The following is an 18,045-nucleotide window of genomic DNA, read 5'->3' on the forward strand; positions in this document are numbered from 1 at the left end:
TTTATTCGCTTTTAACTGAGATTTTTTTACGTATAGGAGCTAGAAATTCTGCTCTATTTTGCTATAGGCGTTTAGTTACATCACTGTCATGCCAATCCGACCCCTCTTTTCTCTCCGCGATACGATACGATCGCGCAATAATTCACGCGAAGAATCCGCGATGCAATTTAATCCGCCAAATGAGCCACTTACTTTAGCACGCGCGTCTTGCTGACTTGGCTTGCCTCATCAATTATGCCTCCTCCTCCCTCCCCATGTCAACGCCGCATCGCGATGTTCGCACGTCCACCAGGTCGAACGAAGCTCGCGCCGGGAATTGTCCGCGTACGCCGGTTAATTCGACGAGCGGCGTCGAGCTTTGACAGGGAAGATCGCGAGGTGAACGCGCGTTACGTGGGCGCGTCTCGCAATTAGGCGCGCGTGCGACTCGTAGAAAAATCGCGCGTAACGAGCACGCCCGAACAATGGGCCGCACGTGGCCGCGCAATATCGGTAATGCCCGAAAATTAGGTTTCGCCGTTGCGTCGTGCGCTGGCGAGCGCGCGGGAGCGAAAATAGCCACGACTAATCGCCGTGCGCAGTTCGTTAAGAGAGAAAGAGAAAGAGAGAGAGAGAGAAATAGGGTGGAAAAAAGGAAAGAAAAAGGCGTTTCGCGAACTATGTCGCGAAACTAACGACCCGCGAAACTGGTTTGCGGGTATAATGCGAGCGGCTAGGGCCGTAAATCCCCTTTGTTCTACGTGGTCGGGAATATTCCGCGTCTGCGAAGGGAGTTTTGCATGAGAAAGGGGGGAAAAAAAGCGGCGCGCATACACGCCTCCCCAAATGTGTAAATTCGCGCGCTCTCTCGTCCGCAAATTTGTGTCGGTTTTGCGGAGCAAGGGGTACGTAAAACGCACAAAAGCCCGCTCGTTTGCGCGCGTGACGCAAAAGTACGACGAGGCGAGGAGGCAGGAGAGGCGGTTTGCCCACATCGTCCCGCCGCGACCCAGAATCGTGCAAACATGGGGGAGGGGGAGAGAGAGAGAGAGAGAGAGAGAGAGTGTAAGCGTCGAATTTGCGAATTCCCCATCGATCGGCGCGAGTCTACGAGTTTCCTGTTTCGTACTTAACGTCGGATCTGATAAGAATATATAGAGACTTTCTCCCCAACGTGACGTGTTTCTTTTTCTTTTCTTCTTTAATGTCACAGAGATTATTATTCGTGCGATTAGTTCCGCGAAGCGTATTATCGATTCAAGCATCCTTGAGGGAAAGTGGAAAAAAGGGGAAATTACATACGTACCGGCCATATTCTATTTGCATCCTCGTGTTATCGTTTTATTACAAAATTGTATTGCAAAAATACTCAGGCCTCTCTCACATGTATACACTGAAATGCGTAATGGCACGTCCCGACATGCGTACCACGGCCGTTTCTCCTCTTCCATCTCTGCGCGTGTTCTTTTTTTTATTTCTTTCTCATCTTCTTCTTTCGCTGGACTTTGCGCGCTCGCGCAATCGCTTATCGCCGACGATTAGCGCGAGCTCGGAAGAAACGACGGTGCACGAATCAGTAAAGTCGAGATTACGAAGTAACCCGATATAAACATTACGAATACGTCATATATTATTTACACGAGCGTATGTACAGTCCGTACATATATACAGAGTCCGGCGCGCGCTGCCCGTATCAATAATTTATTGTATTATCCTAATTAGGTACTTGCATGACTATCATTATCTCACTCATTGTATAAATACATCGATATACAGTTTTGGTCGCTCGGAATTCCTGAGATACGTTGAAATACACTGTCGAAGTATCGTAAAAAATACATGTATGTACACGAAAACGATAAGGTTTGCCTCTCACGTTGCAGCTACGTGTCTCATATCGAAAATCTTTATATATATATATATATATATACACATATATATTCGCATTTCTCTCTAACTTCGAACAGTTTCTCTAAATTATCGATGAGCCCTCGAGAGAAGTGACGTACAATCGACCGATCAACGTGAGGACGAACGTCGAAAAGCGCGGTAACTGAGTTCTATCCAATCCACACGCCGACGCGATCGATAGAAGAGCGATATAATGTCGATTTACCTTCTTTCTACATGGAATAAATATTATTACTAATTATTTGCTGATTAAAAAAGCACTGATAAAAGATTCATCTACGTCGTAATATTTCCTTTCAACTTTTCTACAACTGCACTTAGTAAACTGTGAGTAGAAAAGTAAAGTAGAAACGATAAAATAATCCACGGGGGATAATTATTGTTATAAACGAGCCTTTGAAGAGGGCGGTCTTTTTGTTTTTCTTTCTACTTGAAACTTCACCGACTTATACCGCTCTTGCACCGGTCGATTCGCTGTCGGTCGCGCGTCAACTACGAGATCAGTATGCCAGTTCTGTTCCCCAGGGTCGGTAAGGCTTCCCGTGTTGTTGCTGGGGATACTGACCCGGGTATTGGCTCCAGCCGATGGTGCTGCTGCTTAAAAGATGCTGCATGCTAGCTGGTCCGGCTGGCATACCGCTAGAGACTGTGCTCGGCGGGTCGTAGCCGCTGGCAGTGGACGACGACGTCAACGACGTGGCCGGCGGCACCGCCGACGGCACAGCGCCCGACGGCGGATGCTCGCGGTGGAAGCTCTGCAGGTGCGACAGCAACCGTAGCCGAAGGGGATCCCTCTCGTCCAGACCCTCCATGGTTACCAGGTAACGACCCACCTCGGCAGCGCACTCGCCCCAGCCTACCGCGTGGTAGTCCATCGCGAGTTTCGTGCTGTCGTATCCTTCCGGTCCTGCAAGCATGATTTATTGAAGTGAGATTATGAACTGCGATCCTCGTTAACCCCTTCTGTCTCGATGTTAGCGCGCTGTGTTGTCAATTTTGATTGCTCGAAGAATTTACAACGTTATCATTGACCAGCATTGCGAAAATCACAAGAACTCAAGTGAGTATCTCGTATGCCAAAAATATTGCATCTTTGTGAATTCATCGAAGCAGTCAGCATTATTTGATTTTAATAGTGGGCTTATCGTAGAGAAGAGGTTAATTCTGTGACAATGTGTAAAAATAACGCTGATGGAATGAAATATGCGATAAAGTATCTTGTGAAGGAACTTGAAGCGAAGTAGAAAATGATATAGTTGAAATTGAAAATTGGACGTGACTTAGGGGAGAGAGAAACGTATATCTTTAATATTCGGATATAATCGAATCCTCCTCTGATTCTTCGTGCGATAAATTGCGCGAAACGAAATTTCCATAGAAATTTATCCTAAAATCCTATCAGGTTGATTTTTACCAGTTACATGGTTAGTGTATAAAACAATGTTATTAGACCCTAATTATTAGTAACCCTTATTATTAATAAGGTCCTGATTGCCACGCTGCGTTATATGATTCATAAGAGTTTGACGATATTACTTTATGCAAATCAAATAACTGATTATCCTGATTAAGACCATGGAATAATCTCTAGTCGGGTTCAAAGATAATGGCCGATAATTATCGGTGGAGCCATATTTACGATGTTTCCAATCGTTATATCTTTTCATGACGCTTATCATCTTCAAGAAATCGTATGACGTCAAAGATATATCGCGTATTGAAAGAGAGCGTCTGAACTCGGCAAACAACGCGGTACATTTCCGGGCTTTTCCGGGCTTTTCCGTGAGAGTCTCCCGAATCTCTTTCCGATTTCGTAGATCGACAGCGAAGTGCATCTGCGGACGGAGGTCCTTTGTGCAGTTTTAGTTTCGCGGCACAACAATGCCGGCATACGTGCACCGAGGCGAGATGGGCGCCTTGGCTTTAGCAGCAGGCGGCTCATTGTGTACACGTGGAATGGGACAGGTAGCGTGGGAATCGTTTAGACCCCCATAGGCCGCGCGGGCCTCATACGAGACACACACATACGCGCACACCGCGACGGAGCAGAGTGTCCCACGTTATTATGCAAGTTCTCAGACCCGCGCTGCGCAAACATCATTCATCGCGTCAAACTACGCGCGATCGATCATCGTCCAAGTATCGATACGCGAAATTCTGAAACTTCCATTTGCACGAAAGATGACCACGTGGTTTCGGACTTTAACTGTCTGTCATTTAAGATCTGAGCAAAATTAAACCGGCTAGGATACGAGGAAAATTAATTAAAGTTAAATTTATGTGGACATTTTCCACATAAAGAGCACGAAAAAAAAAGAACTTCACAAGACGTCAGTTTACAATTAATGAACGCGAATAAAAGACGGTATTATTGCACGGAAAAAGAGATTTGGTTGGATCAACCAAATATCTGGTGAAAAAGTGTAAACAAACCAGAATTTTTCAGTTACCAAAATTCTATTCAAGTTAATAAGTTCAAGTTAACCGGTTAACAAGAAAAACTAAGTCAAACAAGATTCTTAGTTAAGCAGAATCTGCAACTGTTGAACAGAAGTCTCGTTTGGTTACCCAGAGTCTTGTTAACTTGAACAGAATTCTGGTAACTTTAGCCGGAATTCTGGTATGTTCACATCTCATCAGACATTCGGTTAATTCAACCAAATCCTTCTTGTTTTCTGTGCGTAACATTTTTCAAGCGTGTCACGCGAGACGTCGTAATCCTCGGCCGGTCGCGCGCGGTCCAGCAGGCTCGATCTCAGGCGTTTTATTTGGCGATATTAAATTTAATATCGCACATTTTCGGGGCGCCTCGCGCCCCTTGCTTGACCGAGCACGCATTTACAAACAAGGCAGCGGCGCGCCGGGCTGCGCACAATCGCGGACGCGTATAGTGTCCGCGTGTTCGTGCACTCTTATGTTAGCTGGTTTCCCACAGGGTTCGACATCTGCCCTAGGTCGGATCCGAGCGCCTCCCTCGCGAGGGGTGCCGCGCGGGACACCTCACCCCCGGGCCCGCCACCAATCGTGGGAACATTACTTCCAGAGAGTCGTTGACTTCCTGTGCTTCCCACAGGATCTCCGCGCCCGGTCCAGCACCTGCTTCGAGGATCCCGTTTAGTTTCGGGCTCCTCGTCGCGGCCTTCACGACCAACATATGCCGCTGTCCCCGCGATTTTCCATGAGATGCTCCTCTCTCTTCCTCTCGTGATATTTCGTCTCACGCTGAATATTTCGAGGAACTCGCTCGCCTCGACAATAACGAGGTAAACATTGTAGCGTGACGCGATTATTTCGACGTCACCGAAGTAATACTAACAATATTAATGCAATTGGAATATTGCGTGAGAAATTTCAAGCTTGCATTTTGAGCTTGCAATCTTTTCTCTCTCTCTCTCGCAGGGCTTTTTTCGATCAATTGATAAACCGCGATTAAATGAAACGATATTTCGTGTTGTCCTCGTAACGAGGAAGTTTTAAATGACGCGTTTATTTTGCGTAAGGGGACATCGGGTTTGGGTACCGGAAATTCGTAATAACATGCGAAGGCAGGAGCAGCCTTCAATTTTAGAAACACATTGTATCGATTCCGATGGTATCGTTTACGAGACCACATTGGTAATCGCTCTCGAATCTGCTTAATAAGGAAACGCAGAGACGCCAGATGGGCATTCGGTTAGGCAGTTACAGTTACTGCTGTCGGCCTTTACGGCCAACAGGTGTCTTCCGGTGTAAGAGGAAAAAAAGATCCGCCGACTATACAGAGATACGTAATAACGGCGTAGAAGTGAAATTGGTGAGAGTGTGGCAACTCTTTCCACGGTGGCTCGTTATTAAAACGCCGGGTCTGAGAAACCTTGAGCAAAAAAAACGTCTTATTGATCCCGAAGGATCGTCCTCGAGTTCCGCCGCGCGCTTAAAACGGGGCAGGGCAGGTTCTTCCGGAATCGCGGCTCTTATTACTCGACACCGTTATATCTTTCGTTCTATGTAATCTGCACATCCGTTATGTAACTCACAGTTAGCGCATTGTTGACCTACCACGAGGAAATTCACTAACTCGAACGTTGCTGATAGGTAAAGAGTTAGCAATCAGCAGATACAATTTTGCTAAATTGATTACAATATACGACTAACAATGATTGTTACACAGCATATTACACACAAAAATATTAGAACATTTCAAAGTAATTTACATCTGATCGGATTTTAAGAAACTAAATACAAACCTAATTATTCATCTTCAAATGCCGCGCTTTAGAAAAGGAATATCCGGAAATAAGAATTAGAAGACGTTGAAAACTGTCGGTCAACAATGCTGTAACATTTCAAACGCACTGGGAAGAAAATGCTTGAAGCATTATTCGTCAGATATAAAGTTTATTCCTGTAAAAAAGTTTACTTCTTTGAAACAAAGTTTATCTCGAGTACTTTTTTCTCAGTGTGTTCCATTTCTGAATAGCCCTTTAGCAAGGATACGCAGAGATCGCGATATGAATTTGCAAAAAAATTACGAAAGTCTCAGAGTCGGATTCGGACAAATAATAAACAATAATAATAATAGCTTCAAGAATGACTTGTATTCTGAGGAAGAAATGCTTGAAAATTTATTGCGGGATGAAAATTTGTTTTGATAAACTCGATGTTCCATAAATAAATTTTCGAGCATTCTTTTCTCAATGCGGGAAAACAGGAGAGTCTAAGAATCCAAGGGAAGAGACTCACCCTTGTTGCGGAGCGTACGCAGATGCTCGACGGTGAGCTGCAGGATCTCCGCTTTCTCGAGCTTTCCGCTGTGCGGATCTCTCGCAGCCGCCGGCACCAGTCGCCGCAGCTCACCTAGGGACGCGTTGATCCTGTCGCGACGCTTCTTCTCGATCATCCCTCTTCTGCGTTTCCGCGACGCGTGTTGACAGGAGTCTCCTCCGGGTGAGTTGCATCTGAAACATCAACGTCGAGGGTAGGTCAATCTCGCGACAGACAAAAAGCTGCCCGCGGGCGCGCAAAAGAGAGAGAAAGAGTGAGAGAAAGGGTCGAGAGTTTTAATTACGTATTGTTAATGAGGAGACCTCGTGGAGCGACAGAACGCGCTCGTTAATTTCCGGCGTACGGGTTGAAACAATGCCGCGACTAATTGCGACTTTGTCACGCTACAAAGAGACATATGTTGCGTCGGCACAAACGATCGTCCGTTTCAACGGACCTCGAAAACAAAACGGTGATTTCGTCGCGAGCAAGTTTTCCAGACGCGCGGATCTCGGAGGTCGACGCGAAAGATATAGGGAGATCAGACGAGTATACTTACGGTTCCTTGCCGCTCTCCTCCGAGAACACGTCGTCGCAGTCGGAGTCGCTCATGGCCCTCTTCAAGCTCCTCTGCTGGTGGCCTTGGCTCTGCTGCGACTGTTGCTGCTGTTGCTGCTGCGGCTGCGACTGCGACTGCTGCTGCTGCTGCTGCTGCTGTTGCTGCGACTGTTGCTGCGACTGCTGCTGCGGCTGACTGTTCTCTGGAGCTCTCAGCTCGGTGTCAATCTTTAGCTCCAAGTACTCGTGACTGGAACGCATTTCTGGCATGTCCGATCTCATTCCCGGCATGTCCTGATGCCGGACGTCCTGGTGTCTGACCACGTCGGATCGATGATGGATGTCCTGATGGTGGCGCGGCAGCTCCTGATGCCTCTGCATCTCCGGGTGCCGCAGCTCCTGGCTCCTAAGATCACCGGCGGTATGTCGTAGCTCGTGAGATCCCGGCGGGCGCATGTCGTGGTGGTGGTGGTGGTGATGGTGGTGACGCATGTCCGGGTGCTGCGTCGACTGATAGGGAGGATGATGAGGCGGCGGCGGGTAACCCCAATGGTGACCCGACGGCGGCGCCGGCAAGGTCGACAGGTGACTAGGCGCGACCGCGCCAGAAGTGATCTCGGAGGACAGAAGAGTGCTGTTGTCGTCGGAACGCGCGACTACGACTCGCCACATGTTGCTTGGACCCTGTCGGGACTGTCGCGTGGTCCAGATGATCGTACAGACAGACGGACGGACGGACGGATGGAAGGAAAGGTCGATACGACGTTCCTTGAAGGGAAGACAGGTCGAGATCGCTCGCGCTACCGACCGCCAATTATCGATCCCATAACGATGCACAGGCGAGATGTCATTGCAGCCGCATTGCGGTATCCTCGACGTTGTTCGCGATCGTTAGTGGTCTTCGATAAGCATCGACACACTGTCTACTGTCAGCCCGCGGCAGGACACACGTTGCGATCACTTCGAATGCTCGTCAATTGAACTCGAGTGGAAGGATTCGATTAAAAGTCACACACTCGCAACGAATGTCTAAGATTTCCGGTGTACGACTTGTGTCAAGTGAGCGTGTCTCACGAATGAACTAGCATCTCCTCCAAAAGATCTTCGAAATCCCGCAGACGACTGACAGTCCTATATGAACGCGATAGTCGCCAGTTAGATGACAGATCGCACAATCACCACGCATCGTGCACGAAAGTGTCGCGAAAGTCGCGTTCCTTGGGATCGCTCAATGGTGGTTTATCGATATCACTGAAGTCGCGGGCGACAACGATCCCTTATCGGTCTCTCTCGAGTCCGCGTGGCAGAGTCCTGTGCGTGCAGGGTCGGCGGCGCGGAAGCGGTTTCGCGGGCGCGAAAGGAGCAATCGGTCCGGCACTTGTTTCGCGACGGCGGTGGGAGTTTATCGGCGTTCACGTGCGGCGGCTTCCCGACGTCGTTCGCGGTCGCGTGGCGTGCTCGTGGAAGAAGCCGTGCGCGCGACTGGACTGTCGCGCACCCCGGTCGTCGTCGTCGCTGCTGCTGCTTGCTTGCTTGCTTGCTGAGATGCTGCTGCAGGATGTGCGTGTGCACTGGTCGCGTGGCGGCCGACGTATGTCGTGTGCGGGAGGACGCAGGGACGACACACGACCGCGTGGCCCGTCGTCGTCGGCGAGTGGGGATGATCGGAGGTGTGCGCCCTTCGGCGTGGAGTGGGGCACCGGAGGCCCTACGCCCGTCGAGGTGAAAAGCATCCCGACGGGAGAGAGAGAAAGAGAAGAGAGTGAGAAAGGGAGAGAATGAAAGAACGAGAAGTAGACAGAGAAGGTTGCTGTCCGCCGAAGGGGAAACGAAAATCAGGAGGGGCGACTTTCGTGGGAACGTCCGCGGTGACTCGTGTGCGAGCGTGCGTGCGTGCTGACGAGCGTGTGGGCCCTTGATTGTGCGACCACGGCTCCTGCTGCACTCGGTCAAGGAGACCGACGAGGAAGTGATCTTCTCGCCGCTCGTCAGATCGAGCGGATGTGCGAAGAGAAAGGAAGAGGCAGCCGGAAACTGCCCTTTCGCAGGCTGCTGTGCGTGAATTCTCGAACTACCGCGCCTCAGCGCTCCCGAGAGAACGCTGAGAACGCGATTCTGCCACCGTTTCTCATCTCTTTCTAATGGAATAGCTTGGTAATTGAAATCTACATTTGTGCAACGCTTTTTCCCCATGTTGCAAGCGCGCGTTCTCCCCATTTCGCGCATCATTTGACAGCCGGTAATAAAATCGCGAAGATTCGATAAGACAATCAGCTCAGCTCGCCCCCTCCAAGTGATATGCACGCCACCATGAAATCACTCCGCCGCCACCCTCCCCGCGAGAACCACCCCCTGCGCAACTTTCGCACGCTCGTGGAGACGTCCACGCGTGTCGGCAGCTCGGAAGGGTCGAGGGCGGCTCTCTCTCTCTCTCTTTCTCTTGAGGTGGGGGCCGAGCGCGGGAGAGAGGGTGCGATCGCGCGATAAAGTTCACACAGGAATCGTACGCGGCACGCGCTCGCATGATTATCGGTGCCTGGGAACGAAGCTGACTAATCGTATCGTTAACTTTTCAGCGGCGATTGACCGATAATGCGACGTGGAACGCGGAAGGTAAATTGGAAAGAGCGAGGAGGAAGAGGGCGGGGGCGAGAGAGAACAAGAAGGCGTGGGGCCGGGAGGAGGAAAACGGAGGGAGAATTTGCATAAAGTGTACGTGGCACGATGTTGTAGGGGCAAAATTACGGGTTTCGTAAGAAAATCCTGTAATTTAACGAAAACAATTTCGAGAAGTCCTCGTCGATTTGTATATATTTTTAATCGTCTCTGATCGTTTTCTTAATTATTAACCGTGATTGTGTTTTTAACCCAAAGAGTCGACGTCGCATCTCGTAGGTTTATATTAATAGTTATTATTTGAAATTGAAATTCGTCTCAAATGAGATACTCAAGTCATCAGTTCATCCATCGTATCGCGTGTGATCATTCGCCAGTCTCCCTTAATTAACATCTCCACCGATTTTGCGTGGTTGTCTGAGATATGGTAAAGGAATTTCGTGTTCAGTCTGACGAGTTCTACCTGCATACAACGGGTGTGCAGGTCATGAACAGCCAGAGAGATATCCTGTAGTAAATCATGATTCGATTGAGAAACTTGGATTTAATTCTGAATAAAAATCTAAGTACTTCAAGGGAAACAAGTTTCATGTAACGACTATTAATACGACAGCCACAGCGACGTACTTACTTAGACCCGTTTCGCGAGAAAATCACGACAGTAATCCTTCGCGGGAATATACACGCGAGCCGGCGTTTCGCGAAGTCACCCGCCATACGCCGCGAATAGAAATCTATTTAGGTTAATTCCGCGATCTCTTTCTCTCTCTCTCTCTCTCTCTCTCTCTCTCCTTCTCTCTTTCTCTCTCTTTACGTGGCTCGTACGAAGAAATTGGCTGACTTCCCTAATACATGAGGAAGTGATTGCATGCTGCCGGGCAGGCCGATGAAAAGGACACGACGATCGCAGCGGGTGCCGACGCGCGCGTATCACGAGACGTGCACCGCGCGTCGCGTGCACACACGTCCAGCACACGTCACGCGATCAAGGGTGAGAGAACAGAGAGGGAAGGTGGATGAAGAGAGTAAAAGAGCAAGAGAAGCGAGAGGGGAAAGGGGGAGGCAGGGAAGAAGAGAGCATAGTGGATCGCGTGCCCGCAGTGTTTTTTTTTCTTGCACCTCACGCCAATCGACTATTCTTCGTCGCTCCGAATTCACGACAACCACCCCACAGTCCTTATTCCGCATTATGTAATATCTTTCCCGCGGACCTCCTGAGCCTTTTCATCGTCTCCTGGACGCGCTCGGGAGGGTGCGTGGTTCCCATAGGTGTCGCGTAAACGCGCGCTTCTCCACCTCGCCAAACCGGAATCCTGCAGCAGAAGGCCGCGAGTCGAACCACGGCCATTCTTCGCGGCCGACAGATCCGTGTGACTGCTTATTTTCACGATGAATTACAAGAATGTAATCTTTTGCGTTCGTTACTGTTAAATTCGGCGCGAGTCAGCTCTCGTCTCTATCGGCGGAATTCGCATGGAACGTGTTTCCCGCATTGCGGATAAAGAGCGCGGAGAGAATTTTATAGCAACAATCACTGCAGAATTTTGTAACCGAGAAGAGAGAATGTAAGCAGTCAGAAGAAATATTTGAAATTTATCACGGAGAAAAATAATTTGTTGGCCCAGCAAATTTTGTACTGGTCTAGCAAAATTTTTTCGTTATTATATGGACAGCAAAAAGATTTGCTAAGAGTATTAATCACTATTTGCTGGATATAATTTGCTGAATCTACAAATTATTTTGCTATAAGAACCATGACGGATTTATATAAGCACTTGCAGTTTTGCTCCGATAGCAAATAAATTTGTAAAGGATACATGATTTTGCATCAATAGCAAATTAATGTGATTCTTAGGATAAATACACTCAACAAATTTTTCCTATCCTGGCTACTTCTGCTCTGATAACGAATAATTTGTAAAATTAGTTTAACTAAATGTCAACTAAAAGTCAACTAAATTTTTTTGATGTCACTACGAATATGCAGTAGCAACGACGATTTTGTTAAAAGAACAAAATTATTTTTCTCCGTGTATGTAGGTAACCGCGAGAGAGGAAAAGAAAGAGCAACTGTTCGGCGTTGTAGCTTGAAAAAGCCCGGTCTCGAGAGAAGAGGGACGTCGTCCGTGAGTCACCAAGCCATTAAGCGTTGTGCAGGTTACGATATCAATGACTTACATCGTACGTCGCATTACGGGCCGTGAGCAGGGCCAAAGTATCCGGCTCTGGCTTCCGGTCCGCACGCGACTTCTGCACGTGAAGACACGTGGCGCTATCGAAGCGTTTGCATACACACATACGTGCTGAGGAGTGCGTATTTGCGTTACTTCGGGAAAGGGGGGAGCAGGCGACAATAGTTCTGTTTCGCGAACGATATCCTATCTGTTGCCCGCAATTACACAAAATTTCATTGCTCGCAATTGTACGACAATTTTCGTATCGACGCGGCGACAGAACGACGATGGATCTCATCTGAGATCATCGTGAATCTGGTAATTCGGAAAAAATTGTGAAGATACAGCCATGCTTCGATACAGTTTGTGAGTGAAAAAGCTGTTCCGCGCGTTTGATGTCTCAGACAGCACAAATTACTGAAAGATGTCTTGAAGACGTTTCAAAGAAATAGAAGACGTCTCTTGGACGTCTTTAAGTCTCCTTGCCGCTATCTTGATTTATAAGATAGGCGAGAAATATACACTCTAAAAGTTCTCGCAAAATACGCAAAAATAAAAAAAATGTATCCACAATGACACTTGCAATCAATTGAATAGATGTGTAATATAGTCCGAACACTTTCCTGTTGTCTTAACATTACCGCAAAATTAACGTGACACGCGATCTACCTCTCCAACCTATTTTTCCTCACGATTTTGTCACGTTAATTTTACAGCTATTTTATATCTTTTCATTTTTGTATTTTTTCATTTCGACGTATTTGGCAAAAATGTTTAGCGCGTGTATTGTTTCTCGCTCTTCTGACGTCATAAATCAAGATGGCGAGGAGCCAGGAGGCTTAAGATATCTTTCAGCAAATTGTATTAGGATGATATTCGACGAATTAAGAGACGTCAAATTTGTGCGCGCCAAACGAATTAAGAGAAATCACGGTTTCTTCTGGCGATATCAGAATTTCCGCGACGGTCTATCGGCGACCTGCGTCGTCTGTCGTTTCTCACGAGAGTGCGGAGGGCCCGGTACTTTCTATCGGCAAATATTTATTCATAATTTCGTTTCAATCATGCACATATACCGCGCGCCGATGTCGAGTGGATTTCGCCGCTGGTCAGTCCATCTTCTGGACAAACAACGGGCGGAGGAGTACGGGGTGAAGACACCTCCCCGCGCCGACGATATATGGACCCCCTCTCGCCGTCGTTGCGTAAAGTAAACACGCGTAAAATTACGTATTCGTACGGCTCCTGTGCCAATCCTGTGGCGGCGAGAGACCGACCGACCGACCGACCGACCGATCGGTGGATATGACCCGGCTGTACGCTCTTAGAAAAACACGAAACGCGATTACCGCGCCCCCGGGGGTGGCAGGGGGTGAATGGTTCGCCGCGATATGTTCGCCTGATCGTGGCCCGGGCGTGATCGCAACCGATATTAGAATTTCCGCGCGGCGTCGCTTCCCCGTTGCCCCGCGCAATTATTTATCGAGGTGGAAAGATGGAAGAAAATTGTGTATATATGTATGTATACATACGTGAATGTGCACACACACGTAGACATGATATCGGCCGAAGTTCTCCTCGCTCGCCGCGTTTCCCCTTGCAATTATTTATCGAGGCGGAACGATGGAAGAAAATCGTACGCGAGCGTGGAGCGCCTTTATTTTTCTCGATAACGTTTTCACGGTAGCTTACTCGAGATCTCTTCATTCCGCGATCCTTCTCGGGATACGACTGGCGGCGATAAAACGGGCGAGATGGAAGCGATGGGAATTATTAGTTTCATATATTGCCGGTTATGTATCAATTTTCCACAGCTGTATTCATATCGAGTTTATTATATATGCCACTTTATATCTTCTCCCGAAAAATTCGCGACGATCTTCATAATTTGTAATTTATTTACTGTCTTCTTTTCTTAATATTTTTCATTTGTGTCTAGAATCCGGCAAGCATTCTTTTGCATTACTAAAAGCTCTAAAAAGTCATCAAAATTCTCGGAATTTAAATAAAACTTTCTCTTTTTCTCTCTCTAAAGATAAAAATCCCGCAGACATTTCACAAAAATCTCGTAGGTATCCGAAGGAGAAGAGCAGTCATCGCGAGATACCCGATATGACATTCGTTCGAATACGATCCACTTAATGAGCTGTGATTCTTAGTGTTGCAGGCCGCAAGTTGCGTCTCGCGGAAATGGAGAGCATGCCGGATGGAGCAGTTTCCCGGAAAGTTAACGACATATCGATTAAAGCAATGGTCACTCACTCCCCCGATCGACCAGCAACTTGACCAGCGCTGACAGTTGGCATCGCGGCACAATCGTCCGATAATTGGCAGACATTGTCCTGCCTTTGGCGCAGGCATACGCGCGTGTGTGCATCCGACCACCGAGCAGTGAGTACGCGTGGTTTTCGCTTAACGTTTGCTTTACGATTTGTTGGTCGCCGCGATCGTGACGCGGCTGTTTGGAAATATGAATTTATCACCGATCACGTTACGATGACGCGGTCAAGAGAGAGACAGACGATCTCGATTATGACGCGTCGCATTATTCGCGGCTCGGCTCCGCTCGCTCCTCTGTTTGCCCTCGTAAATCTGCCTCCGACCATTGGATGTCGCACTTTGGACATACCGAACGCACGCGGTGTCGTGAGATTGAATCGAATTCGAGCGATTCGACGTTAACTCTACTTTCCGAGTGGAATTTCGCTCCAAGGAATTTACTCTTTTAAAGTAAATCAGTGAATAGTCGTTATTGTAGCACTGAGCAGTTTCAGTGCTATACTTATAACTGCAAATCAGTATATATTCACTGCTTTCAATGATGTTTAACTGATTCGCTTTAAGAGAGTAGAGAGTACACTGCACAAAAGCGGATGGTAAAGGAGGAAAGATATATTTATAAATTATTCATCATTCGGTTATCTCAATATTCTACTTGCGTTGAATCTTTTTTCTTAATTTTAATAAGCAACGTATTAATCGTATAACTCGTCAAACTGCAAATAGAATATTTGCGAAGTATATGCGTGCATATCGAGTAATTTCATGTACATTAATGGATAAACAATCTTGCTGTTTATTATTGCATTTTGTCAAAATTAATTTCAATGAAAATTGGAGAGTAATAAAGAGAGTCGTCGCCGGTAAATGACGCTCGTGTGTTCGGAGAATACACAATGTAATATCGGGTTTCTCTCGATTGAAATTTGTTCGGAATGTCAACGAATTTTCCTGTTTAAAATCCTCGCAATTAAGCCGGCCATTCGCGTTACACGTGGAGCGTAGCGCGTATAATGAAATTGCGCAACACTTAGTTGAACATTTTGTTTTCCAATTAGGGCGGTGCGGCCTGGCGAGATTTTCCCGATTCCGCCGAATCACGATTTCCCGCACCATCTGCGTCCCCTGCGCGGCTCCCCTTCAAGAACTGGTCCTCTGGCGGTAAGTCACGTTCACACTTGGTATCGAATTGAATTAATCGGATCGGATTATCGCGCTATTGACTTTGCGACGAAACTCCGAAGCCAGAACGTATACCGCCCTCGAGTGTGTCGCTCGGTGTGTCCTATTTTCTTTCTCACGTTATCAGAGTGAAGTGGATCGGAGTGAAGTGGAAGTCGGAGTTCCCCGCGAACTTCGCATTTCACAGTGGATCTCGTCTTCTTTCTGGATTAGTCGGATCATTAAAAATTGCAACGTTCATTTTCACCCCGAAAAGTTCCGCAATGTATCCTGATAAAAAATGTAGATTGAGAGAAAAAATATAGCCGAGAAATAGTCAATATTTGTTCGCGGCGAGTACTAATAACATATTTACTCATACTGATGTAAAATATTTTTCAAATAAGAAAATATACATTTTCCTAAAGCCTTAAGAAAAAAAATCTTAGTTTCTCATGAAAGCAATTGTTCATTTTATTTAAATGAAAGAATTTAGGTTTAAATAAATATATTATTGATATCCGCGCTCCCTCCTTATTAAAAAGATATTTTACTTATTTTTTCCTCGGTGTATTTGCTGAGAATTAGCGTAAAATAAATTAAACTTTCCTCCAAATAAGTGTTGCGACGCCTAATTATCCGATTGTACTTTACTTATATTCACGCGAGTACTTTACGAGTTTCCGCGTGTCGACGCCTCATCGATGCGACCCCAATGTTACAAGAAGTTATTCTCTCTCTCTCTTTCTCTCTCTCTCTCTCTCTCTCTCTCTAAATCATATAATAAAGGCATCGCGGTCAATTTACGGCAATTTCCGAATTCCCACCGTGGCACATGGAGAGCGAGCGATTCTGGCAAAAGAAAAAAATCGACGCGTTTGGGGAAAATAACGTGAAAATAACCGCTCGAGCGGATTGAATTTAAATGCGTGTCGGGAGTGCTCTCGCACCCCTGAAAATTACATCCCCATTTGAAAGTCGGCAGCCCCCAGTCGTCACGACGATTCGCCGCGGTCGGAGGCGACTCAATCGCCGAGTTGCAAGTGCGACAAGCGCTCGGCGTCGTATATTAAACAATTTTTTCGACCGCGGCTTTAAAAGGTGACAGCTGTCAGTCCGATTTATTTGACAGACCGAGACCGCAACACACGCGCGAGCCGGACACGAGCAGTTCATTAAGTGAAGGTACTTCCCCGCATCTTTTTTCTCCTTTTCTTTTTTCAGCGCGTCACAATGAGCGAGATTGTTCGATACGCGTGTCCGACCGATCGCAGTAAACCGGCAGATCTGTTTAAACGACGGCTGAAGCGTCTTCTTTCGGCCTCGCGCACTTTACGAATTTTCTCAGGACACTCACGCGTCTTCGTTCTCGCGATCGCAATGCCATCGGCTGTCGCATCGATCCTCGATGACGTGGGCATCGGTGCACCATCGCGGTAATCAAGCGTACAGAGGCGGTGTCGTCTCACGGGAGTTCGAAGGCGATCGATCATCGCCACGAATTTTACAATATCACGCGGCGCCGCGCGAATTAGGATACATGATCGATGACTTTCCAATCGTCGCGCCGCATTGTTCGGCCCGAAAGGCTCCACGCGCCTTCGCTACATTCGTCTCCCGCACGCGTCCCTGTAATTTCCACACCGGTTAAAGCGACGTTACATCGTTAACGATGAATGTTCGATATTTCGTAACATCAACATCAGAAAGTTGTGGGCGAAAGTCAAATATTTATCGTTTCGGTCGACAAAAAGATTTTTTTGAATTTTCGGGACTTCACTTTTCAAATTTCATGAGCCGTAGCTTGAGAATAAATTGTGAGATGTTCAAAGAAAGCATTTTACAGCTTCTTGAGGTCTTTAGTTTGCAGATATAATTTCGAATATAAAATCCACTCATATTTTCCGTAGCATTAGACAAATATAAATGAAAATTCATCATTGTTGAAATTTTTTATGTTTGCTGACTTGGACTGCGTAAATTAAATTTTGTGCACTAATACTATTCAAAGCTTGAAATTTTCTTTTTAATTTACGCATACTTAGATTATGGTACGATTTTTTTTACCGAGTTACTCAGTGTTGAAGAAAACATGCTATTTTGACTTTACTCACTCAAAGTGAGTAAAGCCAAAATCACGAATCAGTGCACGACGTTCATTATAGGATGAACAAAAATTTTAAGTTTTTTTTTTAAAGTGCTTCTTTGTTACTTTTTTTTATAAAAATATATTTTTACAGAAAATCTTACGTTACGAATTGCTTAAGTTTAAGTACGGTTATAAGTTTTCCCTTGTCCATAACCTTGCTTTAATCTTTAAGTTGTAATAAATTGACCAACCACAGTCAATTATTTTAAAAATAATCAATTGTGGCTGGTCAATTTCTTATGGCTTAAGAATTAAAGCAAGATTGTGGACAAGGGGTTTAAGGTCAGTACTTAACGTAACGTAACGTGTTACATTCTTGTGCGGAGGCTCTTACGCTCATAGTCCTCACCGAGGAAAGTGGCGCCTCGTAGCAGAGACTTTAGAACTAAATATCGACGTTACAACCAAGATACGAATCATTTTCAGCCAAGATTCAAACCATTTTTTACCGACTCGAACTGTACGGTCAACGTG

The 18,045-nt window shown here is 46.6% G+C and overlaps 2 protein-coding genes across 3 annotated transcripts in view; one reads left to right on the plus strand and one right to left on the minus strand.

The window, feature by feature from the left end:
- Positions 1–1,310: 1,310 nt before the first annotated feature.
- LOC116850833 (hairy/enhancer-of-split related with YRPW motif protein-like) lies at positions 1,311–8,767 on the minus strand. Its single transcript, XM_032829551.1, has 3 exons — positions 7,193–8,767; positions 6,613–6,827; positions 1,311–2,797 (listed from the first exon to the last, which is right to left on the minus strand). Exons 1-3 carry the CDS (start codon positions 7,861–7,863, stop codon positions 2,391–2,393), a joined length of 1,293 nt encoding a protein of 430 aa, XP_032685442.1. The 5' UTR covers positions 7,864–8,767; the 3' UTR covers positions 1,311–2,390.
- A 9,085-nt stretch (positions 8,768–17,852) lies between these two features.
- LOC116850832 (la protein homolog) overlaps positions 17,853–18,045 on the plus strand; it is a 4,234-nt gene continuing 4,041 nt past the window's right edge. Inside the window, exon 1 of one of the 2 annotated variants that reach the window (XM_032829550.1) lies at positions 17,853–18,045. This exon is cut by the window's right edge and continues 741 nt beyond it. The gene's annotated coding sequence lies outside the window, so the exon portion shown is untranslated. The other variant, XM_032829548.1, reaches the window with a different exon arrangement.

This window comes from Odontomachus brunneus, unplaced genomic scaffold (assembly GCF_010583005.1).
Source record: "Odontomachus brunneus isolate Ranch 3 - 2012 unplaced genomic scaffold, Obru_v1 Obru_scaffold_157, whole genome shotgun sequence".
Lineage (NCBI taxonomy): Eukaryota > Metazoa > Arthropoda > Insecta > Hymenoptera > Formicidae > Odontomachus > Odontomachus brunneus.